The sequence below is a fragment of the Glycine max genome, chromosome 17, assembly GCF_000004515.6.
Source record: "Glycine max cultivar Williams 82 chromosome 17, Glycine_max_v4.0, whole genome shotgun sequence".
Classification (NCBI taxonomy): Eukaryota; Viridiplantae; Streptophyta; class Magnoliopsida; order Fabales; family Fabaceae; genus Glycine; species Glycine max.
Window position 1 is genome coordinate 28,879,681 of NC_038253.2, and position 24,148 is coordinate 28,903,828.

Sequence of the window (24,148 nt, forward strand, 5' to 3'; positions counted from 1 at the left end):
GTATTTGTTTCCGTTATGTTCAATGTATTGAATTTTTGGGGTTCAATGAATTCAGTAGTCAAAAACATTTTGCCTTTAGTACATAACTTATTCGTGGGATTCAATGAATTCGTTAGTTAAAACCATAAACATAAACCCTAAACCTAAACCACTAACCCTAACCCTCAACCCCTAAACGTAAACCCTAACAACTAATTCTAGTTTGATGCGCGACATAAAAATAGTCATTATGATAACTTAACCATAACCCTAACCCTAACTCATAGCCCTAACCCTAACTCATAAACCCTGCCCATAGCACTAGCCCTAACCCTAAACCCTAATCACTAACCATCAACCCTAAACCCCATCCACTAACCCTACCTCACAAACTCTACCCCTAAAACTAACCCATAACCCTAAACCCCATCCACTAACCCTAAAAATAACTCACTAACCCTAAACCCCATCCACTAACCCTAAAAATATCTCACTAACCCTAAACCCCATTCACTAACCCTAACTCATAAACTCTACCACTAACCCTAAACCCCATCCACTAACCCTAAAAATAAACCTCTAATCCTAACTAATAACCCTACCTCAAAAATCTAACCCTAACCCTAACCCTAAATAATAACACTAACCCATAACCCCTACAACTAACTCATAAACCCTACGTCCTAAAGTTAACTCATAAACTCTAACCCTAAATAATAAACCATAACCATAACTCATAACCCTAACCGTAACTCATAAACCTAACCCCTAACACTTAACCTGAACCACTACCCCTAAAATTAGTAGCTTCAAATCAATAAAAGATGAGAAAGCTAAACCACTAACCCTAAACCCTAACCACTAACCCTAATAATAAACCACTAACCATAAAAATAAACCACTAACCCTAAAAATAAACCCCTAACCCTTAAAATAAACCACTAACCCTAAAAATAAACCACTAACCCTTAAAATAAACCACTAACCCTTAAAATAAACAACTAACCCTAAACCCTAACCACTAACCCTAAACCCTAAACCACTAACCCTAAAAATAAACCACTAACCCTTAAAATAAACCACTAACCCTAAACCCTAACCACTAACCCTAATAATAAACCACTAACCCTAAAAATAAACCACTAACCCTAAAAATAAACCCCTAACCCTTAAAATAAACCACTAACCCTAAAAATAAACCACTAACCTTTAAAATAAACCACTAACCCTTAAAATAAACAACTAACCCTAAACCCTAACCACTAACCCTAAAAATAAACCACTAACCCTAAACCCCATCCACTAACCCTAAACATAAACCACTAACCCTAAAAATAACTCACTAACCCTAAACCCCATCCACTAACCCTAAACCCCATCCAGTAACCCTAAAAATAACTAATTAACCCTAAACATAAACCACTAACCCTAAAAATAACTCACTAACCCTAAAAATAAACCAATAACCCTAAAAATAAACCACTAACCCCTAAAACTAATTCATAAACCCTAAGTCCTAAAATTAACTCATAAACTATAACCCTAAATAATAAACCCTAACCACAACTCATAAACCTAACCGTAACTCATAAACCTAAGTAATAAACCCTAAACTTAACTCATAAACCTAACCCTAGCCCGTAACCCTAACCCAAACTCATAACACAACCCCATAACCCTAAAACCTAACTCATAAACACTAAGTCATAAACCTAACTCGTACTACAACTAACTCATAAACCCTAACCCTAACTTTGTATTTGTCAACTTTAATTTTGCTGTTTGACTTTATTTATTATTGTAGTTTGATGCGCGACATAAAAATAGTCATTATGGTGTCCGCGATGGTGATTCAATAACAAATGGTGATACAAAACGCAATTCCATAACAAATTCCATAACAAGTACAATGACATACCATAAATTAAGTCTGAAATTCAAATTACAAAGATACAAAACAAATTTCAAATAGAGACATCAAAATCAGTCATTATGGTGTCCGTGATGGCGCGAGGATGTGCCACATGGTCGATCCCACCTTCGGGCTTGACGATCCGGATTTCTTCTTGCGCGCTGTCTCCGCCCTTGTTCCTCAGCCTCTGCAGAAAACTCGTGACGCAAATCAACACCTAATAAGTCACCCATTGCAGGGATTGCTCCGGGTACATCCCATTGCTGACCTAATGGGGCATTAGGTGTTGCCATTGGGGCATCATGTTGCTGCGAAGGGGTCATGGTCGGCCATGAAAAATTAGGTTGTGTTTCCGCAACACCACCAAACGAATGTTCGCTTGCAGACATATCAGTGTCATGGCCTTCGAAAGGATACTGATACATCTGCGAAGGATACTGAGCAAATGTTGGTGGCGTGTAATACATTCCATGTCCACGCTGCTCCATATGTTGGGAAAAATCTTCCGCTTAAACAATCTCCCTTCGTCTGTCAAAACCTCGAGTTTCAACACTTGACTGAAGCATGTGAAACTGTTGTGGGGGAAATCGACGCTCTGATGCTGGACCATGTGCCACAGGCTCAGTGATCCTCTCTTGCTCTTGGGATAAAATCGCTAACTTTTCCACATATGGCACGAGATCATCAACTGTCCATGTGTTTCGCCCTTGTGGTGACACCATATACTGCAATGTCTCGGTAACTTCACCCTGCAATTATTAGGGTAAGGAAATTAATGTCGATGCTTTAAAAAGTAAATTGAAGTTAAATAATTAAAAAGAAAGAAATACCAATGTAGCCGTGTTTGCATTGTTTGGGTCAATAAACATTTTTGTTTTGCGCCTATACCACACCATGTAATCTGAGTTAAAACTCAATAGGCCCTCTTGTCGAGCATAAACGTCGACCCTAAACTCAGCTCGATTATTCCACTGACTGATAAATGGGGCCAACAGCTGGAACCAATTTTCATCCATTTTGCCTTTCAGTGTTAGCCCGTGGACATTCCATGGTTGCGAAGGAGACTCCGGAATAGGTTGTTGCATTCCAAATTGTCGCAACACTCTATCCGATTGGTGCCACTCTACAACATGGAAACAAATGAGTGGCACCACTGCGCACCACGCCATACTGCCAACCAAACAAATGGGAGGCAACATCGACATAACAGTTGCTGTGTAAGGCTCCCACAGAAACTGCATACAATAACACAATTGTTAATTTATCTTAAACCATGACATTTTATTTATTATTTAACAAATACATGATGATCTTGTTACCTCATGTCGTTTCATGATATCCAATTTGCGACGGAAAACTATTAGATCATCATTGCCAATATGTTGGTTTCCACGTCGCAGCCACCTACAAAAAATATATGAAATAATTAGTGCCGACGCATTACATTATTGATTATTTTCAAATGAAATTTTTTTAAAAAAAACTAACCTGTGTCCGAGTGGTTTGTTTTCCATTATAGGAGGAGTTCTCTTTGGAGCCAAAGTCGTGCAGCGTTCCCATGCCCACATTTGGATTAAGATGCACATACCTCCGATTGATTTTATTTTGTAATCAGTGGCGCTGCACATCTCTCTGTATAAATAAGCAAGCACGGCAGGTCCCCATGCATACGTGCTGCACTGTTCAAAGTCCCGTAAAAATTGGAGGTACCTTAGGGAAACTTTACTGCTGCTTTTGTCAACAAATAGAACTCCTCCTATGAATCTGAGGATCCATGCACGGGTAAACCTTTGTAATTGTTCTACGTTCCCGTCATGGATATTTATTTCTAAAAAATGGTGAGCCAGCCAACTTAATTTGACCACACTGCCTTGAAGTTCACCTTCCTGTGGTCTGACTCCCAATAATTCTTCACACAATTCAGCCCAATCAAGATTAGTCTGACCAATTAATGGTGCCCCCTCAGTATGAAGACCTAACAACACTGACACATCTTGAAGAGTAATCGTAGCCTCTCCGCATCTCAAGTGAAACGTGTGTGTCTCGGGCCTCCATCTTTCAATCAAGGCTGTAATTAATGAAGAATTAATTTTCAGGTACCCCATTTTCATTATCCAATAGAATCCTGATTGGCGAAGCAGAGGAATAATTTCCTCTGGTATTTCTTCTTGTCCTTGATAGATGGGTACAACTCGTCTGATATGTAACTTCCTGTCTGGTTCTCCATTCCAAACATGTTCGGAAACATGTTTAGGTTGCAGCCATAAAACGTCTCCATCTATTGGACCAGACTTAATGTGTATACCAGATGAAGATGAGGATGAAGATGCCATTAATACTGTAAAGTAAAATGTAATACAAAAAATTAACAACAAAAATTGTACATTAAAAAAATTAACTACATTTGAATAAATGCTTTAAAATACTCTACAAATAAAAAAATTACAAACTTAATAGCTACACCAATTAAAATAAATGACCAACTTAAAATACATAAATTTGTTACACGTACAAAAATTTAACACAAAAAAACTTAAAATACTACCTAAAATACTTTACAAATAACAAAATTAAAAATTACATAGCTACACAAATTTAAATAAATTACCAAATTAAAATACATAACAAAATTAAAAATTTAAACACGTACATAAATTTAACACAAAAAAACTTAAAATACTACCTAAAATACTCTACAAATAACAAAATTAAAAATTAAATATGTACAAAAATTTAAATAAATGACCAAATTAGAAATACATAACAAAATTAAAAATTTAAATACGTACATCAATTTAATACAACAAAACTTAAAATACTACCTAAAATACTATACAAATAAGAACATTAAAAATTAAATAGCTACAAAAATTTAAATAAATGACCAAATTAAAAATACATAACAAAATTAAAAATTTTAACACTTACATAAATTTAACAAAAAAAATTAAAATACGACCTAAAATACTCTACAAATAACAAAATTAAAAATTAAATACCTACACATATTTAAATAAATGACCAAATTAAAATAAATAACAAAATTAAAAATTTAAACACGTATATAAATTTAACACAAAAAAACTTAAAATACAACCTAAAATACTCTACAAATAAGAAAATTAAAAATTAACATACCAACATAAATTTAAATAAATGACCACATTAAAATACTTACATAACAAAATTATAAAATAAAATACGTACTTAAATTTAACACAACATAACTTAATTTACTAACTAAAATACTCTACAAATAACAAAATTAAATATTAAAATATCTACATAAATTTAAATAAATGACCATATTTTTTTTCCAATTATTAAAATTTAAATTAAATAACATATATTATACACAAAAAATGGCATTAAATCAAAAAATTACCATGGAATCAAAAATTTAAACAACATACATATATAAAATTAATAAAATATCATATATTTCAGTAAAAACTATAAATAAGTCAATTAAATAATATCCACTGTCTAACTAAAACTAAAAATACCATATATAAAATACAAATAATATCATACAAACATAATAAATCTAAACCAATTAATAATAATATAACAGCTGAAATTAAGGTACAAATCATTTTATCACAAATAATAACATATGAATTTAAAATCAACTAACCTACAACTAACGTATAAAATAATAATATACTAACTCAAATTTGTAACATATACTACTTAAAATTTAAAAGTTCCAGCTAATATCAACTAAAGTTGTCAAGTTAAGAAAAACTTACCAATTTGAGCAATCACTTAACAGCAATACAAGAGCAACCACTTAAGAAGAGAAGAGAAACTACTTAGGAGAGAGTTATTGTCCTACAAAAATAAACAAACGTATCAAATAAAATTAAGTTAACATATATAGTTATATAACAATAATATTTATCATTGATAAATACTTACTAAACAGAAAACACAGGAACAAAATAACAAGAAGGCTGGGAGAACTTATGAGGAACAATATCAAAGAAGAAAGAAGTGCAAGGAAGGCGCTGTGATGAACAACGAGCTTCTTCTTTTATAAGGGAAAGAGGCTGATTTTTTTAAATCAAGCAAACCGCCATTCGTACTGGCGGTTCCTTCTCAATGCAAATTGCCATTCGTGCTGGCGATTCCAAGCTTCTCAATGCAAATTGCCATTCGTACTGGCGATTCCAGGCTACCACTGCACCACTGCACCACCTGCGCCACTGCTGCACCTGCGCGCCTAGAGCCTAGCCCTCAGCCTAGGAACTCGCCAGTCAAACTGGCAGTTCCCTATGCATGGCTATGTCGCCATTGCAACCAGCGATTCCTTCAGAATCACCAAACTCGCCAGTGGTACTGGCGGTTTGGGTGCTGTATGCATGCATGCCACGTAAAAAACAGCCCCATTGTGTAAATTTTTTTAAAAAGACCCCATCTGGGGAAATATTTTGTAAAAGAACCCTAGATGGGGAAATTTGCCGAGGGATAAGCCCTTGGTTTTGGTTTTGCTATCCTGAACCTAAAAGTATGTGATTGTAGCCTTTATTGAAAAGACATTTATACCCTTTTATCAGGGTTTTGTGTTATTGGAGGGGGAAAGTTTTGAGGGAATGCATTTTTTTTTGCTTAATACATGATCTCTTATTTTATTTAAGATGCTCAATTAAGTCTTAGTTTTTTCTACTATGCAATTAGGTCTTTTAATTTTTAAAATTGGTTCAATTGGATTCTTTCTGTCAAGTCAATTATCGATTAACAAACCACTCATACATGACATTTTCTAATTGGTTGAGGTGTAAGTGTAGTTGTTCTGGGTTGATGTGCCCAAGCTCCAAACACACTTGAGGGAGAGGAGCGTGATCGCCTTGAAGGCCCAGCCAATAGGGGTGTTCGCGGATTGGATTGGATCGATTTTGAAAAAAAAAATCATACACCTCATCTAATCATTTCGATTTTGTTAATTAATCATCCATTCGATTTAGTTTAAACTTTTAATTTGATTCGATCCAATGCAATTTAAAGTAGTTTGGAATAAATCGATTTTCAGTTTTGATCCTACTTTTATTTTTTTTGGAAAATATTAAATAAAATGTAAGACTTATAATAAAAAACAATTTAAAATATCAAATATTATACTTATGTCATTATATAACTAATAATATAATAATATCTATGCATGTGTGTGTGTGTGTGTGTTGGGGGGGGGGGGGTGTGTGTGCGCGTTCGCACTCTGGGATACTACTTGTTTGTGTGGATGCAAAATCTACCGGCAAGTGCACCGGGTCATCAAGTAAATAATTAAAACAGTGTGAAATGAGTATCGAACTCAGGGAACTTGTTCATTTGGTAAAGGTTTGTTCAATAATCAAGCATTTGCAAACAGAAATCATGATTGTGAATGAAAGTAAAAGTATTTTCTATTCTAATTACAAAGCAATAAACATGAGCAAGTTAATGTGAAAACAAATATCTAAAGGCGTTGGGTCCTCTTACTGACCAAATTGATGCAATTAAGGATGTTTCTCTAAATAAAGATGTTTCTGTGTTCTATGCTGAAGGCTCAAGTACTAAACACTTATGTCTCGTGAGTTTAGCCTAATTCTAATTAAACTTCGTTCGCAGATGTCTCTTGTTGAACTTAGCTTAATTGAACAACTTTATGATCACATCATAATAAAAATTAAATCACCGCACTCCGTGTCCAGACATACGCTAACCTAATCCTGCTCTATCAAGTTCTAAGGAGACAATACATCTTTCAATGCTAAAGCCCCTAACAATACACACATATGGTGATCAAGCTACAAGCATGCAATAATAAAGTACTGATAGAAACAATGAACACATAAAACAACCTTAATTAGATAGGGAAAGAGTTTACATCAATTACTCAGCAAGAATCCCCAACTGAGGATTTAGCCTTCCATAGCAAGGAAGCTCTTTTTACAATGAAGAAGAGGAATTAAGAGAAATTGCATGCTTACAAAGGAGTGGGGATGTCTCCTCCACCTCTAGGAATATCACAATCACTCAAAAATTCACAAATCTTCCTAAAAGATCAAAACTAGGCTTTTTTGCTCTGTTCTTTGCCTCTGTGTATTTCACTCTTCAAGCTCTTACAGCTATTTAGCCCCCTCAATTCAGCGCTCTCTCTCTTTTATGCTATTCCAGGCTTAAAAAGGGCTTACTGACCTTAACGTTGCGCTTAGCGCGAGTAAGTGAATTTTCACTCAGCGCCAAACTCGCGCTAAGCCTGGAAGGTGACAAACGACTCACTGGGCGAGCTGATGACGTGTTGATTATGTACCTGCGTGACATATTCCCTTCCAGATTCCTCCTATCCGCTAAGCGTGTTAATGCCTTGCTTAGGGGATGACACTCGCTAAGCGCATTAAGCTTGCTTAGCGAGGCATCAACTTTAACACTTCTTCTTGCCTGAAATTGAAGAGAAATTGACATTAATTCCATACATAAGGCTGTGTGTGTGTGTGTGTGTGTGTGTGTGTGTGTGTGTGTGTGTGTGTGTGTGTGTGTGTGTGTGTGTGTGTGTGTGTGCGTGTGTGTGTGCGTGTGTGTGTGCGTGTGTGTGTGTGTGTGTGTGTGTGTGTGTGTGTGTGTCTACTCCCACACTATCTCGCGTGTTGCCTTCTCCATGTAAATATTGTTGTCATCCACCTCGCATATTGCCTTCATCGCACAAATCTCTCTCATTCGATCTCCCTTGTCGCATGTCCATATTTGTCGTCGAAGAATAAGTGCCCCATGCGCGTCGATGAAGACGACAACACTGAAGCCAACTAGGACAAAACCCAGATCTATTCAAATTGGTTGCATAACCCCTCAAGAATGTGAAGCTCTATGTTGATGCAATCCATATAAGTTCAACTATTGAAGTGCTTAGATATGTTCTAATTGGTTGGAATTTGTGTTGATTATTTTTTTTTCATCCAATTTTGTTTAGCTTCTTGTTCTTCACAATTCTGGAAATTGTTAGTATTTGACTTGTGTAAAATTTGGACTTGACTTTGTTCCTTAGATTTGCAATTGAAGACTTTTTCAAATTAATATAAAATAAAGCATTGGTTTTTAACCGCTACTATTTTAAAAAATTATTTTTTTAAAATTATATTCATTGTATTATATTTAAAATTTTAAATTAATATAATAAATATATTGACGGCTATAAACCACAACTATTTGTAATTGATAACTGTAAAAAATACAACTTAACGGCGTCAATCTTAATTGGACAAAAAGAACCCAATTGAAGAAATTTTGAAAACAAAAAGACCTAATTGCATAGTCAAAAAACTAAGGGACCTAATTGAACATTTTAAATAAACTAAGGGACCAAATTGGGTGCTAAGCCTTTTTTTTTTTATCATCAACAAATGTTAGTTTGAGTTTTGTTAGAAATGTTAGTAGGAGAAATTTAAACTTGTGACCTCTTCCCCCCCCCCTTCTCCTTTCACCCTTAAGTCCCCCTCCCAACGGCCTTATATCTCTGAGGGAATGCATATGTTAAATAGGGGATGACAAATCAAGGGAAGACTAAAAATGAAAATTTTGTTATTTATTGTATGAAAAGCTATTGAATTGTAGAATTGATTTGGTGCATTGGGCTTTGCTATATTAGAATAATGGATTAAATAAGGGTGTTGCTAGGTGCACCCAGCATTTGACTTGAATGGGCAAAAATGCCCTTTGATTAAATTTAAAAAAGGAAAAGGCGCACCTAACACCCTTTTACCTTTCATCTTTGTTTTTGTCTTCTCCTCCGCTCTCCTTTGCGCATCTTCGTCTTCTCTGTTGGTGGCCTTTTGGAGCTGCATTTTTGTGCTTCTTCTCCGCCGTCGAGGTTAGTTTCACATTAACTTGTTGGTGGCTTTGCTATATTAGAATAATGGTTATTGTTGTAGGGTAGAGGACTTAGGTTAGAAAGTTCATCCGTAGATTGAGAATAAGATTGCGTTTTACACATACGGATGTACTTCATCTGTATGTGTTACTGAATTTGTAACGTGCATACGGATGAAGTTCATCCATATGAATATTTTTTTTTTTGGCAATTTGTGTATTTTGTTATTTTAAAAAATTAGTTGTATTTTTTTATTTTGTATTAAAAATAGGTATGTTATGTGTTTATTAAAAAAATATGTATGATTGCATGGTGGTATCAAATAAATTATAAACTTTAATAGTAAATAATAGGTATGTTTTTTGTAAGATTTTTTTTGTATATTTGAATGAAAATAGTGATTAGGGTTACTGGCTAGGGTTTAGTTTATTACAAATTGTAGATATCTATAGGTTAGTATTTAGTGGCTAGGGGTTAGTTTAGTGCTTAGGGTTGATGTTAGGGTTTAGTTTAGGGCTTATATATGGTGGTAAGTTATTGGTAGTTTATCAAACTGTAGATATGTAGTGGTTAGGGTTAGTGATTACTATTTAGTTTAAGGCTTTGGGTTTAGGTTAGGGTTTAGTGTAACAAATTGTAGATATGTTGTGGTTATGGTTAGTGGCTAGGGTTTAGTTGAGGGTTTAGGGTTTAGGTTAGGATATATTGTAGGGTTAAGTGTTACAAATTGTAGATATGTAGTGGTTAGTGTTAGTGGCTAGGGTTGAGTTGAGGGCTTAGGGTTTATTGTAGGGTTTAGTGTTAGAAAGTGTAGATATGTAGTGGTTAGTGTTAGTGGCTAGGGTTGAGTTGAGGGCTTAGGGTTTAGGTTTGGGTTTAGTGTAGCTTTTAGTGTTAGAAAGTGTAGATATGTAGTGGTTAGTGTTAGTGGCTAGGGTTGAGTTGAGGGCTTAGGGTTTAGGTTTGGGTTTAGTGTAGCTTTTAGTGTTAGAAAGTGTAGATATGTAGTGGTTAGTGTTAGTGGCTAGGGTTGACTTTAGGGCTTAGGGTTTAGTGTGACGAAGTGTAGATATGTAGTGTTTTGGGTTTATTTTAGGCTTTAAGGTTCATCTTAGGGTTTACTTTAGGGCTTAGGGTTTAATATATATTGTTGCATGTTATTGGTAGTTTGAGAAATTGTAGTTATGTAGTTGTGGGGGTTAAGGTCTAGGGTTTAGTTTAGGGATTAGGGTTCTGCTTAGGTTTACTTGAGGGTCGAGGGTTTAATTTATATTGTGGTATGTTATTGGTAGTTTTACAAATTGTAGATGTGTAGTGAATTTGAATAGTCAATAGTGAATTTGACAATAAAATACATGTGCGTCATGATTTGCAGATCTTGGTTAGGACCAGAGGTTTAGGTCGTGTCCTAGGTAGGATTATAGGCGGAGATAGGATCATCAGATTCAGATGATGTTCCCTAGCAGCGAAGGCCTACTGCATCCGCACGTAGGCAACAAGAAGCTGCTCCTATTGATGAGGATGCTCCTGAGACGAGTGAGGACGTACTTGCACCTAGTGCAGAAGCTGTTGATGGTGGTGAGGGATCTACTGTTGATGATGCTCAGGGATTCCCAGGTGGACCACGTGACCCATCAGTGCTGACTTCATTTGCTGACCATGTTTCACTTAGCATATGGAATGAAGAGGTATTTTAAATTTTTAAGTAAACTTTTTTGTTAATTATTTGTTATTATTGAATTGTGTATGAAAATTTAATTATTTTTTATGTTATTTGCAATCATTTATACTTCAATTCAGGAACGCCCTGAATTGAAGTTAGCCTCCCACAGAAGGAAAGTTGAGAAATTTGGGAGGCCAACTCCAGAAATTGAAGGGCTAGTCGCTACCACAGGATTAACTCCTTTGATCCCTTTTTCAGTAGACACCAGCGATCGGGGAGTTATATCCACTTTTGCTAAGAGGTGGCACAAGGAAACTAGCAGTTTCCATCGTCCAGTAGGAAAGCTGACCATCACGCTGGATGATGTGGCATCACTGCTTCATCTTCCACAGCTTTGAGCCTCTACATCTGGATGAGGCGATGATTATGTTGGTGGAGTTGCTAGAGGTCTTGGATGAGGAATCTAGAGCTGAGACTGCACAGTGTCATGGGGCATATGTATGCCTATTGTGGCTATGGGATATATATCAGAGGAGATGTGCGGCCTGACATTGGATTGTTGTAGCTTGTGGCTACGGGATATATATCAGAAGAGTGCAACACATGTTCATGTAGTTTATTTAGGCGCATTTTGAGACTTGACTTAGAGTGGGAGCTATGCATGGGGAGCTGCCACCCTAGTGAATATGTATGATCAGTTAAATGATGCTTCTCAAAGCACTGGCCGACAGCTTGTTGGTTACATTACTTTATTACAGGTAAATTTTATGTTTGTAATATGTTAAATTGGATTATGATGTAAATATGTTTTTAATATGTTTATTTTTCATTTCTTTTATGTTGATGTCATGTTTGTAGTGTTGGATATATGAGCACTTTCCCAGTGTTCATGAGAGCGTGACTGATGAAGGGTATGATGAGATGTCACCACGTGCCTGCCGGTGGCTTACTACGAAGGCTTATCCGAAGGCATTCACATCATCGACGTACCGGACATGTATAGATGCACTGACGATCCCTAATGTAACACCCTGAAATTTTATTAGTTATTATAATTGATGTTTGATTTTATTTATTGTTATTTTATCTGTGTTTTATTTTCGAGAAGGTGAGTTTAGTTATTAGAGGGGTGTGGGTAGTTAAAACTCTAGCTTCTCATAGAAGCCTCTCGAGGAAACTTCTCAAAGAAGCCTCACGAGGAAGCTTCTCAAGCAAGCCTCTCGAGAAAAGCTTCTCAAGGAAGCTACCTGAAGTTGTCTCGGTAAAAGCGCCTTCCTACATTCGTTAACCGTTGGATCTTCTCGAAATTTGGTCTGCAGGTTTATAGGACAGATTTCCATGATTGGACCGTTGCGATCTGCGATATATCTTCTGGTGTGTGAGGAACTCGTCTTTTCCCGAGAGCAGAAGCACTTGAGTGTTTCAGCCTTTGTATTTCGTGTAGCCTTGGAAAACAGCCATTTCTTTCTCCTTCTTTCTTCCAAAACCATTTCCTGCATCCCAAGCTTCTTCTCTCACCCACAGCCACCAGTAGCCACCACAGACCGCCGTTGTTCTCCGTTGAAACCCCACACCGAGAGGAACTCTTCAACCGAAGCGGAATCTTCCAAACTTGCCTTGCGATTTCGGTTGAGAACGAAGCCCCGGTCTAACCTTCGTGGTTTTCCTTGAGGTAACCGTGATTCTATACTTGTTCCTTGTTAGTTTCAGTTTATCTTTGCATCTTTTCTAACTTTGGAACCACCATTGTATGTTTTGCGCTTCCTTTGAAAAACCCTAGAGAAATAGACTTTGTAAACGTTATCTTTTCATGAGATGGGTGTTATTTTCGTGACCTTCATTGAACCCTGGTCACATTGGCATGATCAGAATTTCAAAATGATGTTCCTTTTCTAAAATCCGAAACGCCCTTTAGCCCTTTACGTTTTGACAAGGGTTTTGACTCAGAATATTGTCACTAGCTTTATTTCTGAAATCTATAGTAATTTCCTTCGTTTTGGCATAATAGAAACTCGCGTTGGACCGGCAAGAGTGAACGAGAAAGAGACCTCTAAGTGACGCAAAGAGGAACCTATAGGGAGCTCATGATAGGTGAAGGGAGTTTATTATAAGATTTACCATTTTGACACCATAGTTAAGGTCAGGGAACCTAGCTATGAGAATATTTGCCTGTCCCTGTTGCATGCTGATTTTCCTTTATTGAAAACATCATTTTTAACTAATGGGATGCGATATAATTGTTATTGATGTGCATGCTGGTTTTTCAAGAAAAATTATGTTTTTGATGAATGGGATGTGATATATCTATGGTTGATGAATAAAATTATTATCTCTATTTGACTTGTGTTGTTTGAAGACCTGGGAGTGTGAATCTCAGGCATGAAAATATATATGTATGTGCGGAATGCGACTTACTGTTGATGTTGTTATTGATGACTTTAATTGATATGTGGTGATGTGATATTTGTGATGATATTGATATGAGGTGACGATGTTAATGGTGGACACGTCAACATGAATTGATGATATTATTGATGATTATGTTAATCATGAAATGAGGTTGTTGTGATTGTTGATAATGTCATAGAGATGAGATGATGTTTATGTTGAGTATGATATGGAAATGGAATGTTGATGATGTTGGAAATGCATTGACATGTGCATGTTGTGTATGTTCATGGGGGGTGCATTGACCTTGTCGGATGTCCCTGGTGGGGAAAAATAAAGTGGTTAAAGAATTTAAGCATTTCTGAGGGGATGTTTAGGCGCTTTAATTCATCCATGATCATTGTACTTGATGGTGTCCACGTTCATATGTCGTATGTTGTGTATGTCCATGGGGGGGTGCGCTGACCTTGTCGGATGTCCCTGGTGGGGGAAAATAGAGTGGTTAAAGAATTTAAGCATTTCTGAGGGGATGCTTAGGCGCTTTAATTCGTCCATGGTCATTGCACTTGATGGTGCCCATGTTTCATGCCTCGTATGACACGGGAAATAGTATAAACTTTGCTAGTAAGTACTTGTAGTTCCTTATGCGGAGGAATACTTGTACTAGGGGGTGTGTCACTCGATTTGGAACTCCCTTGAGACTCAGGCTGATCACTGTGTGGGGGGGGGGGGGGGGGGAAGAGAGTTGCCTTGCGCAACAGGGTGGCCTCAACACTTACTGCCTAGTTTTCCTAAGTGAGAGTGTCATGCGGACACGCTTAGGCTATTTCCTTGGTATTGGTTGATGGTACGTACCACATTGCATCTGAGAGTTGAGGTCAGGTGCATGCATCATTTTGTGCAGCATTGATTGAATCTATGGATGGATGATGAGTAATTGTTGAATGTGGATGTTGAATAACGAATGTTATGTAAGCTCATAATGTTCGCCTGTGTTTCTTGCTAATTGTGGTTATTTGGATTTGATATTGGTTCTTTTTATAATGAACTCACCCTTGCAATTTTGTATCATGTGGTTGATACTTGTGATGTTCGCGAACCTTGTTGATGGGAGCATAATAGCAGCAGTAGGGTGTAGGGAGTAAGATTTTGGTGAGGAGCCGCCGAGCCGACGCGATGATGTTGGCATTATTTTGGGAGAGAGAGTTATGTTTTGTAATCAACTCCTCCATAATTAGTTTTCAAGTTTTATTTTGTTGAGTTAAAAATGTAAATCTTAGATTTTAATTATATGTATGAACAGATTTTGATTTCCATTACGTATATGACGTGTACGGAGTTACTATTCATATATATATATATATATATATATATATATGCACACACACACACACACATATTTTCTTAAGTAAATGTGTATGGTTTGGTGAATGTATGGCAAGACAAAAATTATCCTTATTTTTATAAGCAAAAAAAAATTAAGGGAGCTTTTATTTAAAAATTGAATTTATCGCGGTCTAGGATGGTAATATCGTAGCGATGAGACGGGTTGTTACACCTGACGTATGCTGGATGCCTTATGGTGACCATCAAGGAGTTAGGGTGTTTGACCTCATTTCATGCTTTCAAGGTGAGCTTAGATGGGGTTCCATTATGGTCACACATCGCCCGGAGAGGGTGGTGCGCCAATTTGGCTACATTCAGACCATTCCTCCACCGCCTATTAGTGCCACCTTGTCATTTGAGGATATGGACAACAGGTGGATGCATTACTCAGACCATCTAGTAGCTGCGGGACAAATTTGTCTTGTGCCTGGCCAATGTGCAACAGATTACATGGACTGGTTCTTTGGGATATCTCATCTGTTCATCACACCCACATAGGCAGCTGATCCGCCCAGACATCCACCTGTCCCACAGCATGAGACATACGTGGAGCTAGATATCTCGGAGGTCCCAGTGGCACCAGAAGCTGGATCTTCACAGGCAGCTGATCAGCCTAAACATGTAGTGGTAAGATGAGTTGCTTTAATGTTTTCAATTATGTTATTTATTTTAAATACTGTAACAAATGTGTTTTTTTGAATGTCATAGGATGCTTGTGAAGCGATCGTAGAAAGGTTGAAGCATATGCTCAACCTAAGGATGGTCACTGCAGGCACAGAGTTACATGACATCATGGAAGACTGCCAGAGGATCGCTAGGGGTGTCACCTCAGATGGAAATGTGTATGTTAGGGCGCGACAAAGATGGCGCACGGATCAGTGATAGATGATGTTTATATGTTGTAATTCACAACATTTTTGTTTTTCATAAGATTTTGTATTTGTTACATTATTTTGCTTATAACTTTTATTGTATGTTTATTCTAGTTGTGTGTGTGATTTTCATTAATTTAGTTATAACTTTTATTTTATGTTTTCCTAACATTTTGTATTATCCAAAATTGTTGCGTTCACATGAGGGAGAAAACCTATTTAGTTGAAGAACTCTTGTTTCATTATCATTGTGCACCTCGTACAAAATTTGTCTCTGACTTGTGACAAAAGTGGTCACTTAATTAACTCAATTAGCCCTAGAAAATATGAATCAATCAATAACTCAAATCAAAATTCTTATGTTAAAATGAAGTGGTCACATAAAAATTTTAAAAAATGAAGATCTTATATTTATAAACAATTATTTAGAATTTTGATAATCTTCAAAAAGCCGCTAAATCTTTGCAAGTGAAGAACACGCTATCACATTTATAAACGGATTGATGCAAATTATTATGGTTACCGTGATGAGGAGGATGGTGTACTGAGCGGCTGGAGGGGCCCATGGAGGAGGCAATGAGGCGGGAGGCGGCGGAGGAGTGGAGGAGGTTGGATTAGGTGAGGAAGGGGGTGTTGAGCGGGGAGGTGGCGGAGGTGACCGCGGTGACGAGGGAGGTACTGAAGGAGGAGGAGGAGGAGGTGGTGGAGGAGGAAAGGGCTAGGGAGAGGGGGAGAAGGAGGAGGAGAGGGAGAGGAGGGAGTTTGTGGTGCACGTGCTGCTGCTGGATGAGAAGGAGATTGGGAGGAGGGTGCTGGAGAAGAAGAAGAAGGATCTGTTGAGTAGGTACACGAGTGAGGGGCTTGTGGAGGAGCAGACTGAGGCCAAGGACATGCTCAACATTCAGCGTTAGGTTGGTTTGTTCTTGCCAAGGTTTTTGAAATGCAGTCACAATTATGCAGCTTTGTAGCGGTCCTTGATGATGTTGCGGGGAAATTGCAGAGAAATGTGGCTGAAGTGAATGTAATTGTGGTTTTGAAAATCTTGACTTTGCAGCCAAAATTAGGTTGGTTATTACTTTGTTACATGCTGCAACTGAGGTAGTTTAGATGCAAAGAAATGAATGCGTTGATATAGTGATGCTTCTCTGTAATTTATTGGATGGTGATGAGAAAATTGAAATTGATATGCACCATATCGGTTTTTGTTTACCACAACAAGGATATATAGATGGATGTTGTGTTTCACTGAGAAAATTTTTGTTTTTTTCTCGCCTCCATATCCCATGCTTATGATAAAGCTTTTCAATTTTGACAAGAGGCATGGAATAACAACTACTCGAATTCATAGTGAGATAGTAATCCATAGTGAACAACTTAGTTGAAAAACTTATGAACAACTACTCGAATTCAAACATTACATTAACATCCAGAAGGAAAAAAAATTTGCATGAAAAGTACAATTAACTAATACTAATTTTGCATTCAATCGTGTGGCGAGTGAGACATGTCATCTTCCAGTTCCATTACATGTTTACTAAAAACTGCTAAAATTTCTATTGGCCCAAATTGTTTCCAATAGTTAGACTGTACTAACACCTTAAGCACATCATCGTCAGTTTTCAGCTCAATAATTTCAAATTTGATAACTTTGTCTGAATACTCATAATGACCTGGTTTTCGAAAAAACAATCGTCTTACCGTTTGTGATTCATGAATACCATCAGGGGGAATCCCTTGAGGTGCAACTTGCTTGATCAAATCCTTTAGTTCATCGATGGTACATCCAGAAGGAATGTCAACTTTTTTTGGATTTTTTTCCAGTGAATGAGTAACCGACAAAGTTGTGTTGGCGTGGCATGTTCCACCTCCCATTGTAATATAGAAGGGCATCATGAATAGGGGTCATAGTGGCTTCAAGTAGGTTTAATATATCATCTGGTGTTCTACCAATGGTGCATAATAACTCAATCGGACCAACACACGAAAATTGATGATTACACAATAACATTGTGTTAACATCATCATCATTTTTCAATTGCATACATTGAAAACGAAATTGGTTACCTGTATCTGTGAATGGCTGTCGGTAGTAAATTTCATCCAGATATTGTTTGTCGGTTAGCTGAAGGGTATTGTGTATTCTGGTTTTGAGCGTTGCAATATCACAAGCGTTAGGTACTCGAATGAGTACCGGAGTGGAAGTTTGAAAGTAAACACCACTATCGTTGTGAATAATCAATCCATTTGGAAAAACAAAACCCAATGTGGAGTTCACAATCGTCTGACTGCTAGTTTCTCCCAAAAATGTCATACTTTGTGTCATACCCTAATTTCGTTCCGAGACAATTGTTTGTCGACATGCGGATTTTTTCCAGTCACATTGAGTTGCTTAAAGCCAATTGTCGTGTGATTCGTAAGGTTCCGCGATGTTTCGGAAGGAAATGAGGCAAAAACTCAAAATGGGGGGGGGTGAACTGATCAATTTAGGGGGTGTTATTTAGCCCTGGGCCCATCAGGAATCTTCTGGAGGAAGCAAAAGCTCGCCTAGGCGTGCATGTTGCTTCAAGCTTAAGCCACCAGCTCGCTTGGGCGAGCTGAGCATGCCGTGGTGAGCTGGGTGGCAAGCTCCTCCTCCATTTTTCCTATAAAATGGCATTGGAGGCTGAGGGGAAGGGGTCCAACACCTTTGGCAATTAGATTTCACTTAAAATTAGTGAGGAGAAGAAGAAAGAAGGAGAAAATCAAGGTCGAGGCACTTTCATAATGCTTCCATGACGTTTTCGTGATCAATTCCGTGAACATTTTTCGTTCTTCTTCGTTCATTATTCGTCGTTCGTCGATCTTCAACCGATTAGTTTTCGATTTCGGAGCTTTGAATTCATTCTTGCTTTGTATGTTTTCATCTTCATCTCGTCTACTTTTAGTATTCTTTTTCTTCGTTTTAAGTGAGTTTCAATCGATCGTTTAAGCTGTGATCTCACTTAATCAATGTTAAAATGAATTTCAACCGATCATTTGCCTTGTAATCTCATTTAATCACCTTTAAAATAAAATTAAACCGATCGTTTATGTTGTAATCTCGGTTAATTATCAAAAAGGCAAGTTTCAACCGGACATTTACTTTGAAAGTCCTCCTTAAATGAGTTGAGAAATAACCAAGTGAAACTAAGGCTAAAATGAACTCACAAATCAAGCTTTTGCCTGCAAAAAGGTCATTTGAAACCATTTCAAGGTATAACGCCTTAACGATCCTTTTTTTTTTTTACTTTTATCGGTTAAAACGAACCGTTTAAAAGTCTAAAATCAACACCCCACATAACTTTCATGCTTCGCAAAGAACTATGTAGGTCTAAGTTCCTCATCGCAATTGAGGATACGTAGGAGCAAAAGCTCTACTTTTGTCGACCCCAAAAGATATAAAACATAAAAAGGGAAGATAAAATAAATTAAAAGTCATGATTTTTCACATTTGATTAAAGGTTGTCATCCCTTGTGATGGACGCGTGGGGTGCTAATATCTTCCCCATGCGTAAAAACAACTCTCGAACCTTTTATTCTTAAAGTTCATAGATCCACTTTTGGTTTTTTCTAACGTTTTCCTTAAATAAATGTTGGTGGCGACTCCGCACATTTTCCTTCCTTAGAAGACACACCCGTGAGCCTCACGTCGCCCTCTCGCCACTGGGGATTATTTTAGAGAGTTAGGCCATTTAATTTTGTGCAAATTCTTGTCATGACTTTCTCCTTTGTTGGTTTCCCTTTATTTCTCTTGTGTTCTTGTATATAACTCTTGGGTGCCTTTAGTGTATTTTTTTAATGTATGCATGAGATAAATATTTATTCATTTGATGCACACAAACATTTACACTTTTTGCACACAGGATGAGTTTTGTTAAGGGCCCTATACCCAGGTCTGTGGGAACATAGGAAGCGGGGGTGAATCTGTGGTCATGCTAAGTCTCTGACTTGCTTGATGACGGTGAAACCTCACTTAGAGTTTTTCTCTTTGATGATATGTTGTCGCTGGTAGTCCCTACTGCCACAATATTGATATCAAAGGGAATGATATCTCTAGAGACCATTGAAAGCTAGATATAACCGCCTTGGGACTTATCCCTAAATGCCTTTTAGTTCCTCCCATTTAGGTTCCTAAAATAGGGGCACAGAGCGGACACACTGCGTGTTTGTTTTCCTTAACATTGCCATGGATATCTTTTTAATGTCATGCTCATGTGCGTCTCTGTTGTATGTTTGTTTGATGATATTTCCATGCTTGTACGTTCCTCTTTTGTGTTATCCACCATGCACTTTTACATGTTTATGCCTGTATTGCATTGTCATGCATGCGTTGCATTTGGTTTCATCATTTTTTCAGGGGAAGTCGGAAGGCCTGTATCACTTTCTTAAATGCGTACATGGGGCATCGTGCTGCCAAATGTTGCCGGTAAGAAAAGATGATCTTCCGGGCTCTCGTGTCCATAAAATGCATTTGTGTCATGCATAGCATAAGCATCCCTTCATGCATTCATCCTATTTTCCTCCATGATAGGATATCGAAGTATTGATTCAAACAAAACTTTTCAACCATAAACACGGGATCAAATCAAACACCTCTGCTTAAGAAAAGGTTCTATCAAGTCAAAATCAAGGGCTTAGAGGTCGCCAGTTTGCGAGAATTGGGGCAATTGATGGGTCAGCTCCAACATCAAGCCTTCTGCAAGGCCTATGGGAAGATTTGGGACCTAGCTACGGTAGAAGTCTTTGTGGAAGCAATTGCATCCCTTACCAAGTACTATGACCAGCCCCTAAGGTGCTTCACATTTAGGGACTTCCAGCTAGTACCGACTATGGAAGAGTTTGAAGAAATCCTGGGATGTTCGCTTGGAGAGAGAAAGCCATATCTCTTTTTGGGGTTCTATCCCTTCATGGAAAGGGTAGCAAAGGTAGTTAAAATCTCGGTGCAAGAGTTAGACCGTGTGAAGCAAAATAGGAATGGGGTAGTCGGAATACCAAGGAAACATTTGGAGGGAAAGGCGAAGGCATTGGCCGATCAAGGAGAATGGGTTCCATTTATTAACACCTTTGCACTATTGATATTTGGAGTCGTCCTCTTTCCAAATATGGAAGGGTTAGTGAACCTAGCAGCTATTGATGCTTTCCTTGCTTATCACCATAGCAAGGAAAGCCCGGCCATCGCTATTTTGGCCGATCACTATGACACGTTCATCCGAAGATGCAAAAAGAGCAGCACAAGAATTGTTTGTTGTATACCAGCTCTCTATGTGTGGCTCATCTCACACCTTTTTCGCCAAGAAAGTAGGCCAATCTGTCCACTACAAGGTACTTCAGTGACCCCAACGCATCATGCCTTTCATCGCACGAGGTTTCAATGACCCCAACGCGAGGGTACTTCAAGGAGTCCGCAAGGCATGGGATGCGGCACAAAAGAAGGACAAAGAGCTTAGGGGAAGCAGTAATGGGGTCATCAGCGGCTATCATAAGTGGCTGAGAGTCCGGACACAAGGGTTGGATTGGCCCCCAAAGCTAAAGGCTGCAAGAGAGGAAGAGGCTGAAGCTCCGGAAGAAAGTGAAGAGGTACAAGCCCTAAAGGTGGAGCTCGAAAAAGCCCGAGCAGTCAAAGAGAAGTTCAAGTCAACGACCATCAAAGTCTGAAAAGAGTATGATGAACTAAGAGACGTCAATATGGCCACCATCGAAGCCTTGGAATGAGAAACCAAGAGGGCCCGAAAGGAAGAACATGGCCGGAACAAGTTTTGAGGAGCTTTATGGGGTAACAACAGCGAGCTTAAGCTCCGAAGAGCCGAAAGGGATCAGTCGCGGGTCAAAGGCATGATCTTGAAAGACGAGTTAAAAGCTTGCCATAGGTTGAAAAGAAGCTTGTCCTAGCAATTGAGCAAGACCGAAGGAAATATGTGGGCCATCATCGACAAGTACAAAGAAAAGCTAGACCTAGTAGCAACTCATGTGCAAAAGCTAGAAGATGAGTACACCAAGGTATGAGTCTTACAAGCGGAAAGGGAAGCAAGGGAAAGGGTGATCGATTCGTTGCACAGAGAGGCAATGATGTGGATGGATAGATTCGCCTTTACCTTGAAAGGGAGTCAAGAGCTTCTCCGATTGCTAGCTAAGGCCAAAGCAATGGCGGACGTGTACTCGGCCCCCGAAGAAATTCACGGGCTCCTCAGTTATTGCCAACATATGATTGATCTGATGGCCCACATAATTAGAAGCTGCTAAGACAATTGTTTTGTCGCTTTGATTTTGGCTAGATAAACCCTTTTTGTTCTCTAATAAAATGAGGTTGATTTAATCTATGTGTTTCCTTAAAAACTTTGTGCTTCGACAACTTATCTTTATCATGCATTCATGTTTAAATTATTTGTCGCATTACTCATCGCATTTTGTTCCTTTAGGGAGTGACGCCATAACTAAGCGCGCTCCAAAGCACCCCTATAGAACCCGTTCTAAGTTTAGAGCCATGGGGGAAGTAGAGGAAGTGCAGGAACAGATGAAGGCCAACATGTCGGCCCTAAAATATCAAATGGCTTCCATGATGGAAGCCATGCTAAGCATGAGAAGGTTAATAGAAAGCAAAGCAACCATGGCTGCCGCCGCTAGCATCGCCGCTGAGGCAGATCCGGTCCTTCTGTCTACAACGAATCAAGCACACCAAATCGCCCCAGATATGGTAGGACGAGGAGGAGACGCATTGGGGAATACTAGCAGCCTGCATTAAGGGTATAACAGGAAGGCTTACCCCTACGGCCTACCCCCGAATTTCACACCACCTACCATGCATGAGAATGTGGACTCTGCCGTTCCCTTTACCTTCGAAGGGCAGCCTCCCCAGCCTATAGGGGGTGCCCGCGAAGAGCCTCTGGAGCGTGCCCAAAGGGACGTCGACTCATACCCCCTTTTCACTGTTGAGGGACCGACACCCAATACCTTGCCTCCGCCTAATATTGTGGTAGTCTCTCAACCCCGCCCGATGCAACCACTACTCTTCTCCATAGGGGGACCGCCTCTGGCAGTGGAGGGAAGTGAAAAGCTCGATCTCATCGAAGAGAGATTAAGAGCAGTTGACGGGTTCAGTGACTACCCCTTCGTCGATATGACCAACTTGTGTTTGGTACCGGACGTTGTCATCCCACCCAAATTCAAGGTACCGGATTTTGATAGGTACAAAGGGACGACTTGTCCCAAAAATCACTTAAAAATGTACTACCGGAAGATGGGGGCATACTTAAGGGATGAGAAATTGCTCATGCACTTCTTCTAAGACAACTTGGCTGAAGCCGCAATCATTTGGTACACTATTTTGGAAGCATCTTGCATCTGCTCGTGGAAAGACTTGATTATTGCCTTCATAAGGCAATATCAATATAACACTAACATGGCTCCTGATAGGACCCAACTACAGAACATGAGAAAATGGGAACATGAATCATTCAAAGAGTACACCTAAAGATGGAGGGATTTGGCAGCTCATGTGGCACCCCCTATGGTGGAAAGGGAAATGATCACCATGATAGTAAACACTCTACCAGTGTTCTACTACGAGAAGTTGGTAGGCTACATGCCTTCTAACTTTGCGGATCTCGTATTCGCGGGCGAAAGGATAGGGGTAGGCCTAAAAAGGGGGAAGTTTGACTATGTCTCCCCTGCCAACATGAGCAATAGATGATCCAGGCCAATTGGGGCAAAAAGGAAAGAAGGGGATGCTCATTCTGTGACCTCGACTCCTGTTTGGCCAAAATTCCAGCAAACCCCTCATAATACTCACAGATACGCTCAACACCATCCGAGTTTTTCTGCCCGCCCCGAAAGGTCGTCCAGCTCGACGCCCACCTAGCAAAGGGCGTCCAACCCAACACAAAGAGCCCCTGCTCAGACCTCGGCTCCGGCACACCCTCACCCCGCCAGCGAGGCCAATCCTAGCATGAATTCCAATGCGGGGAGAAACCCTCCAGTAAAGAAGCTTCCAGAGTTTGCCCCAATTCCGATGTCATACGAAGACTTATTGTTGTCCTTAATCGCCAACCAGTTAGCAGTGGTGACTCCTGGGAAGATTTACCAGTCTCCCT

General features: G+C 38.8%; 2 protein-coding genes across 2 annotated transcripts; one reads left to right on the plus strand and one right to left on the minus strand.

The window, feature by feature from the left end:
- Positions 1 to 2,802: 2,802 nt before the first annotated feature.
- Positions 2,803 to 4,274, minus strand: LOC121173804 (protein MAIN-LIKE 2-like). Its single transcript, XM_041011009.1, has 2 exons — positions 3,380 to 4,274; positions 2,803 to 3,295 (listed from the first exon to the last, which is right to left on the minus strand). The coding sequence occupies exons 1-2, from the start codon at positions 4,222 to 4,224 to the stop codon at positions 3,184 to 3,186; spliced, it is 957 nt and encodes a 318-aa protein (XP_040866943.1). The 5' UTR covers positions 4,225 to 4,274; the 3' UTR covers positions 2,803 to 3,183.
- Positions 4,275 to 6,168: 1,894 nt separating this feature from the next.
- On the plus strand, positions 6,169 to 11,795 carry LOC102663738 (protein MAIN-LIKE 1-like). The gene is made up of 3 exons (XM_006601531.1): positions 6,169 to 6,249; positions 11,201 to 11,422; positions 11,535 to 11,795. The coding sequence occupies exons 1-3, from the start codon at positions 6,169 to 6,171 to the stop codon at positions 11,793 to 11,795; spliced, it is 564 nt and encodes a 187-aa protein (XP_006601594.1).
- Positions 11,796 to 24,148: the final 12,353 nt, after the last annotated feature.